We start from the raw sequence: 8,813 nt of genomic DNA on the forward strand, positions 1-8,813 counted from the left end.
TATCAAAAGGTAAACAATCTTCCTTTTCCATTTTTAACCAGTCTGGTTGATGATCTATTTCTTCCAACCAGAAATTCATATTTTTAATATTAACTGCCCAGAAATAAAACAAAAAATTGGGTAAAGCCAGGCCTCCATTTATTTTTGATTTACACAAGTGTCTTTTGTTTATCCTATGATTCTTATAATCCCAGATAAAATCATTAACAATAGAGTCCAATTTAAAAAAAAAGTTTTTTGTCAGATATATCGGAATTGTCTGAAAAAGGTATAATATTTGCGGTAAAAAAATCATTTTTATGGCATTAATTTTGCCAACCATTGAGATAGGGAGTGTTTTCCAATATTGAATATTCTTATGTAGTTTGTTCAGTAATGGGGGGAAATTTGCTTTAAATAATGATGTATATATCTTAGTTACATAGATACCTAGATATTTAAATTTTTCATTTACTATTTTAAATGGAAATTGTTGTATTATCTGTTTATTATGTTCCCTTATTGGCATAATTTCGCTTTTATTCCAATTTATTCTGTATCCTGAAAGTGAACCAAATTGGGTTATTAGCTTTAATAAGTTTGGAATACTAATTTCTGGTTTTGTAATGTAAATTAATACGTCATCTGCGTATAGAGAAATTTTATTCACTGTGTCCTTTGTGTTATATCCATGTATTTCCGGATGCCCCCTAACTCTTTCTGCCAGTGGCTCAATAGCAAGCGCAAATAATAATGGGGATAACGGGCATCCTTGTCTACAACCTCTAGATAGGCTAAATTTCGATGACAACCTTTGGTTTGTAAATATTCTGGCCGTGGGATTTGTATATAACAGTTTTATCCATGTACAGAATTTCTCCCCAAGCTGCATATTTTCCATCACCGAAAATAAATAAGACCATTCAACCTGATCAAATGCTTTTTCAGCATCAAGTGAGATTATTGCGAGATCTTCATTAATAATTCTCTTGGAATATATAATATTAAATAATCTTCTTAGATTATAGTATGAGTATCGTTTCTGAATGAAGCCTGTTTGGTCAGGGTGTATTAATTTATTCATCACTGTACTTAATCTATACGCTAGTATTTTAGTTTAAATTTTTTGATCTGTATTTAAAAGTGCAATTGCTCTGTATGATCCCGGATCTTCCGGATCTTTATCAGCTTTAGGAATGAGTGTTATTATAGATTCATTTAGAGTGTCTGGAAGTTTCTGTTGAGTATATATATACTCATACAGTCTATGTAAACGTGGGCTAAGCAAATCATAAATTTTTTTATAAAATTCGGAGCCTAAACCATCTGGTCCTACTGCTTTACCATTTTTTAAAGAACCAATAGACTCCTCAATATCCTTTGTCGTAATCTCCCTTTCTAATACTTCTCTATCGTTTGAATCTAAACCTTTTAAATTACATTTTTTTAAAAAGTCTGCTATTCCTTCTGATTGTGCTACGGTTTTAGTTGAATAAAGGCTCTGATAATATTGGAGAAATCTATCATTTATGTCCTTGGGCATTTTTAATAATTCTCCTGTCTCTGTTCTAATTTTATGAATTATTTTTTCCCCTTCCATTTTTCGTAACTGACGTGCTAATAGTTTTTGTGGTTTGTCTCCAAATTCAAAATGTAATTGTTTTGTTTTTTGATAGAGTTTTATGACTTGTTCTGAATACATTTTATTTAATTTATATTTCAATACCGCAATTTTATTATATTTTAGAGTAGATGGCATTCTCGCATTTTCTATATCTAGTTGTTTGATTTCACTTTCCAATGTTTGTTGCTTAATCCTGTTCTCTTTATTATAAAAAGCTTGAGCAGAAATTAATGTACCTCGAACATACGCTTTAAACGTTTCCCACATAAGAGAAATAGGTGTGTCAGGGTTGTCATTTACCTCAAAAAATATTTGAATCTGTTTAATAATATATTCCTGGCATGACTTTTCGTTCACAATTTGTGGGTTAAATCTCCAATATGCTTGTTTCTCGGACATTCCATTTAATTTAATCATGAATGTTAAAGGTGCATGATCTGAGATTGTAATATTATGGTATTTTGAATTATAAGTGAGTGAGATAAGTTTAGCGTCGACCAAAAAATAATCTATTCTTGAATAGGTTTTATGTACAGGTGAATAAAATGAGTATTCTCGTCCAGTTGGGTTTTCCACTCTCCAAACATCTTTAATATTACTAGTATCCATATATGCATTTAATAAGTCACTGGAATGTGATTTGGTTTTCCTTTGTCTTGTTGATCTGTCTAAATAGGAATCTAAAGTACAATTTAAATCTCCTCCAATTACTAAATTATGTTGTGCTATTTCCGGAATGCAGTTAAATATTTTCTTAAAGAACAGTGGACTATCAAAGTTTGGTCCATATACATTAACAAAAATCATTTTTTGTGCATTTAATTCTCCTATTACAATAATGTATCTGCCATCCTTATCGGTTATAGTTGATGTATGTTTGAATAAAATACCTTTCCGAAATAATATTGCTACGCCTCTTGATTTATGTGTAAAAGAAGAATGATATGTTTTATCTATCCATTTAGCTTTCAGCCTATGCTCGGCATCTTTTTTTAAATGTGTTTCTTGGATGAAAATCACGTCCGCTTTAATTGCTTTTAAATGTGCTAATACTTTACCTCTCTTAATTGGCTCATTAATACCTTTAACGTTCCAACTGCAAAACGTTATTCCTTCATTCCCCATATTCATTTTTAAATCTTGCATTTTTTGTCTATGGGGGTCTGTAATAGAGCCAATGGTTCAGTTCGACAGACCCGACCCCGCACCCGAACTCTGAATAGACGAATTTTAAGATTCTTAAATGCCTCTCACGTATATATCTCCTTTGCTCCAATTTGTAACTCCGTTCAAACTGAAAATAATAATGATAGTTTGTAATAGAAAAAAAAAGAGAATAGATTAGAAAATTAGTATTGTGCACAAAGAAGGAAAAAACTACATCTAATGTTAGTGCAGTTAGTGCTAGCCATACTAGCATGGCTACCCATCTACCGACTTCCGTAGTTGATGTTTCGAACTTATCCAGCCCCTATATTTCTTGGAACTTGTGTTCCATAGCAATATTTTACACTCATTTCATTCCTGCCATCAAGAAGGTGCAGGAGCCTGAAAACTAACGTCCAGGTTCAGAAACAGCTTCTTTTCTACAGCCATCAGGCTATTAAATACTACAACCTCAAATCAGCTCTGAACTACAATAGACTATTATTATTATTATTATTATTAACAATGTACTATGTTTACATATTCTGTTGTGTTGCAGCAAGTAAGAATTTCATCATTCTATCTTGGACATTTGACAATAAAATACTCTTGACTTGACTCTTGAGTCCAACCTGCCCATGACGACCAAAATGCCCCACGTAAGATAGTCCCTTCATTAGATAAATGGATACCTATTTAAAAGACTGACAAAACTCCCATTTCTAGATTGTCTTTCATGATCAGAGAGTCAAAGTGCAGGCAAAAGCCCAGATTGACAACTTGGTCAGCATGGACAAAGGGGTGCTGTTTCTATGCTGTATACCTTCATGACCCAATGGCTCCCAATATTTACTAACATCCCTTTTGAATTATAAATATTAGTTCAGAAGAACGTCCTTACTTTTCTTCCAATGGCTTCTTTTATTTTCATCGAGAAGGCAAACAGGGCATTGATTTCTACTCCAAATTGCATTAATATGGATGTAAAACTTCAGTAAGTAAGGATTTCATTGTTCCAGGTCATACTGGTGCACATGACAAATAAACATTCTTGACTTGATATTCCATAAATATTACTATTTATCATAGTAGAGAATGCCAACACGTTGCGCTAAATCCGAGACGGCAAGAAATTACAGAGAGTTGTAGATTTCACCCAGAACAAACTTCCCACCATTGATTCTTAAGGATAGCGGAGTCAGGGGGTATAGCGAGAAGGCAGGAACGGGGTACTGATTGAGAATGATCAGCCATGATCACATTGAATGATGGTGCTGGCTCGAAGGGCCGAATGGCCTCCTCCTGCACCTATTGTCTATTGACTCCATCTGCACTTCATGCTGCCCAAGAAAAGAAGCCAACATAATCAAGTTCTTGTGCCACCCTGGTCATTCCTTCTTCTCTCCACACCCATCCGGTCGGTGGAAGGTACAGAAGTTTGAAAGCACAAATTGCCAGACTGTGGAGCAGCTTCTTCCCCTTTGCTATCAGGCTTCCGAATGGTCCTTCCATATGCTAGATCACCTCTGTCCCACTGAGCACAATGGACAGTGTCTATGGAACTGATGCGCTACAGTGCTGAGAACTATATTCTGCACTCTGTCTCTTCCCCTTTGCTACATCTATTGTACTTGAGTTTGACTTGTATGGGATTATCTGATCCATTTGGATTGCGTGCAAAAAGAAAGCTTTTCACTGTACCTCACTACAGGTGATAATAATAAACCTAAACTTATTTTTCAAAGATAGAATAACTCTCTTCATATCTAACAATATTGGAAGAGGCTGAAATGATGTTCCACTTTCCAACATAACTGGCCCATGAGATTAAATTCATTTCTGTTTCTTATATATTGTAAAGGAAACAGAAGGCATCTCATGTGCAGCTGGTTTGAGCAGTTGATTTTTCGACCCCTACTACTACCTATTCTCTCCGCACAATGAGTAATGTTTGAAATTGAAGTAAAATCACTGATACTGTAAGAATGGTTTGAGCAGTTGATTTTCCGACCCCCTACTACTACCTATTCTCTCTGCACAATGAGTAATGTTTGAAATTGAAGTAAAATCACTGATACTGTAAGAAGCAGTGGTAAACAAGGAGTGACTCAAAGACAGAAGTTTGGAATATGCATTTTGCAGTTTCACTTTCTATTTTGTGAAACACAGTCACCGGGTTGAAAGTGAAACATCCAACAATGAACAGAAACAAGTTTAACAGCAGGAGCTTACTAGCCGGTGGATCTCGTCGGGTGAGGAGGTGAGCGCACTGGACCTTTGAAAATGTCTCCGAGTTTGGTCCCTGTCCTTCTCTACGTTCTCTCGGTAAGGGCGATAGACAACGGGCTTCGAGAGCCAAGGGGGGATGGCTTGACTGAGTGCAGAAAAGCTCAAACATTGACTGCTCTCGAGGTTGTGCCGGGAGGAGGCTGGGACAACTTGAGGAACCTCGACCGAGGTCGAGTGATGAACATCAGCTACTCTACGTGTAAAATCACCGAGGATGGACAATACTTCATCCCAGACCAAGTCTACGTGGTGCCCCAGAAGCAGACCAGCATGGACATCGTGTCGGAAATGATCACAAAATGGACGGACTACAAAAGCTCCACCAGTGCCTCAGTCAACGCTGAGGTGTCCTACCTCCCTATCCTGAATGCGAAGTTCTCTGCCAGTGTTCAGAGGGTCAAGGCTCGACAGGTGCAGGACAGCAGCGTGACCACTAGAATCCAGGTGAGGAACTTAATATACAAGGTCAAATCCGTACCCGATTTCCAGCTGGACCAAGGCTTCAAGCAGCAGCTGATCGAGATTGCCAATCACATTGAGAACAACCAGACTAAAGCTGCCAAATATTACGCCCAGTTGCTGGTTCTCAACTACGGGACCCACGTGTTGACGGGTATCGATGCCGGGACAAGCCTGGTGCAGGAGGACCAGATCAGATCCAACTTTGTGTCCGAAAGTTGGAGTCAAAAATCCAGCATCAAAGCGTCGGCAGGAGTCACCTTCTTCCACACGGTGAACGTGGGCCTGGGCAGCCAGGAGCAGAGTACCGACCAGTTCACCCGCCATTACGTGGGCAACAGGTCGCACTCGAGGATCGAGAGTCACGGCGGCGTGCCTTTTTACCCCGGAATCACCCTGAAGAAATGGCAACAGGAGATCTCCAACCAGCTGGTGGCCATCGACAGGAGCGGGCGGCCCCTCAACTTCTTCATCCACCTACTCAACGTGCCCGAGCTGCCCGGGCCCACGGTTACCAAGCTCTCCCGGGCCGTCGAGAGCGCCATCGCTCTCTACTACCGCGTCAACACTCGCCCGGGCTGCGTCGACGTCAACTCGCACAACTTCAACTTCCAGGCCAACCTCGACGACGGCTCCTGCAAGGAGGACGGCACGAATTTCACCTTCGGCGGCGTTTACCAGGAGTGCACTCCGGTGTCGGGGCCCGACGCCCAGTCCATGTGTGCCAAGCTGGCCCAGAGCAACCCCCTGACCGGGGCCCACAGCTGTCCCACTGGATACACGGCCGTCCGCCTGCACTCGGGCTTCCAGGAGGAGGGTAGGAGCCATTACGAATGTGAACGCCATTGCCACTCGTGTTGGCTGGTGCTGAGCTGTTGCGACAACGTATGCGGCGACGTCCACTACGTGAGCCAGGCCGGTTTTGAGGCCTACTGGTGCGCGGCGACGCCCGGCGTTGTCTTGCCCCAGAACTCGGGCTACCTCTTCGGTGGCCTGTACGACCGAATGTCCAGCAACCCGCTGACCCAAGGCCGCTCCTGCCCCGCGGCCTTCTACCCGCTGCGCCTCCTCCAGCACCTGCGGGTCTGCGTGAGCCAAGACTACGAGATGGGCTTCCGCTATTCGGTGCCCTTCGGCGGCTTCTTCAGCAGCTGCGAGGCGGGCAACGCGTCGGCAGCCCTGGCCCCAGGCCCAAGCGCCGACGGGCAGCAGGAGCCCAGTGTCTACTCCAAGCGGTGTCCCGCCGGCTACAGCCAGCACCTGGCTGCCATCAGCGATAGCTGCCAGGTCCTCTACTGCGTGAAGTCCGGCTCCTTCAATGACCTTAATCTTGTCCCCATCAACCTGCCGCCGTTCGCTCAGCTCCCTCTGCTCACCATGGGCTCCACAAACACGGTGGTGGTCATGTCCGAGTACCAGGAGCCTTGGGTGAAGGACACGGTCACCAACCAGTGGAAGGTGGTCCCCATCTCGGACGCCCGCCGCATATTTGGCGGGGAGAATCCCTCCAGAGTAGTTGGGGCGGCAGTTGGCATCTCCATTGCCGTCGTCCTGGCCCTGATTGGCATTATCTGCCTTGTCTTCTTCGTCAAGAAGCGACGGAGGCAGCGCGGATACAAAGCTCTGGCTGTGGAACATCAGGTGATATCCACAATCAGCTCTGAGGACAATACACTTTGCTCTCCTAATCCCCAAACAGATGCCTGAATCCCACTACCTCCTTGATCCACAACTGGAACAAGGACTGCAGAGCCTAATAGTCAATAGTCGTTTATTTGTCACATACACATAAATGTGTAGTGAAATGAAACATTACCCGCAGTTGAACAATAAGACCAATAAGAACTGTACTAAAACTGGTGCTACAAACTAAGAATAAATGTAGCCATGTCTAATACAACTGTAACATTGAGATATAAAAACAATAAAATATTAAAATCCAGTTGTGTGTTTTTGCTAAATAAAATTAAGTCCGATTCATTCACTTTATTTGTTAGCATTTTACGACAACTTACCATGTAAATACAGTGTCCATCACACGTCAAAGATGTGATGGATAAGGCAGTAAAAAATATTAACAAATTTAAATCTTTCCAAGGGTCAGAAGTTTAGAGCGGGTGTTCCAGGTCTTAGTGTGGTCTTGGAGGTGAAAGGAGGAAGTTTTACCCTTAAAATGTCAGTAAGAAGCAGAACAGATCAGTTCAGAAAATAAGCAAAACACATTTTACTCACAGAAGCTGCTTTTTAAAAAAAAAAATTTTTTTTAAATATTTTATTTAAGTTTTAACAGAACCCATACGTTATACATTTTACATTCCTTAGTAAACAATAGTCACTGACCTATAACTTCGATTATACACGTATTGTTCTGTATTTTCTCCCCTCCCCCCCACCCCCCCCCCCCCACCACCCCACCCCCCAGTTCAAAAGAAGGAAAAAGAAAAAGCAGAAGAAAGAAAGAAAAAGAAAAACCTGGAGTCCCGAGGGAGTCACTTCCGAGTAATTTCTTTTTAACTTCTTGTTAGGTATCAAAGCAATCCTGAATTTAACTACTTCCTATTCTTAATCCTAGCTTTGCCATGAATGGGTTCCACACCTTCAAAAAGAAGTCATATCCATTTCTCAGATTATACGTTACTTTTTCTAATGGGATACAACTCCGCATTTCTGCATGCCATCTTTCAAATCTTATTTCATTTTGTTCTTTCCATGTGACCGCAACACATTTTTTTGCTACTGCTAATGATATTTTGAGAAATCTTTCCTGATGTTTATCCAAACTTAGCTTTGGTATTATTCCTTTTGTATCTCCTAGCAAAAACAACCTTGAATCCATTGGTATGATCTTATTCATCAATTGATCTAAAAACTTTTTTAGGTCTTGCCAAAAAGGAATTACCTTTTGACATGCCCATGTAGAGTGTATAAAAGTGCCCACGTCTTGGTTGCATCTAAAACACCTTTCAGATGAGTTTGGTTTAAATTTATTTAATTTTTCCGGGGTTAAATATAGTTGCTGCAAAAAATTATACTGTACTAAGCTGTATCTCACATTAATAGTATTTTTCATACTATCTAAACACAGTCTTTCCCAACTTGGTTCATCAATAATAATATTAAGATCTGTTTCCCATCTTTGTCTTGCTTTATGAATTCCTATCTTTGGACTAGATATCTGTAGTAGTTTATACATTGATGATATAAATTTTTTCATTCCCTTGCCCTGAATCAAGGATTCGATTCCTTTAATCTGAAATAGAGACATTGAATTACCTAACTTTTCCCTTAAAAAAGATTGTAATTGATAATAGAAAAA

At 40.5% G+C, this 8,813-nt stretch overlaps 1 protein-coding gene across 1 annotated transcript; it reads left to right on the forward strand.

Annotated features, from left to right (window-relative positions):
• Positions 1-4,939: 4,939 nt before the first annotated feature.
• Positions 4,940-7,433, forward strand: LOC144595459 (macrophage-expressed gene 1 protein-like). Its single transcript, XM_078402969.1, has one exon. The coding sequence runs from the start codon at positions 5,033-5,035 to the stop codon at positions 7,202-7,204; it is 2,172 nt and encodes a 723-aa protein (XP_078259095.1). The 5' UTR covers positions 4,940-5,032; the 3' UTR covers positions 7,205-7,433.
• Positions 7,434-8,813: the final 1,380 nt, after the last annotated feature.

This window comes from Rhinoraja longicauda, chromosome 7 (assembly GCF_053455715.1).
Source record: "Rhinoraja longicauda isolate Sanriku21f chromosome 7, sRhiLon1.1, whole genome shotgun sequence".
Taxonomy (NCBI): Eukaryota; Metazoa; Chordata; class Chondrichthyes; order Rajiformes; family Arhynchobatidae; genus Rhinoraja; species Rhinoraja longicauda.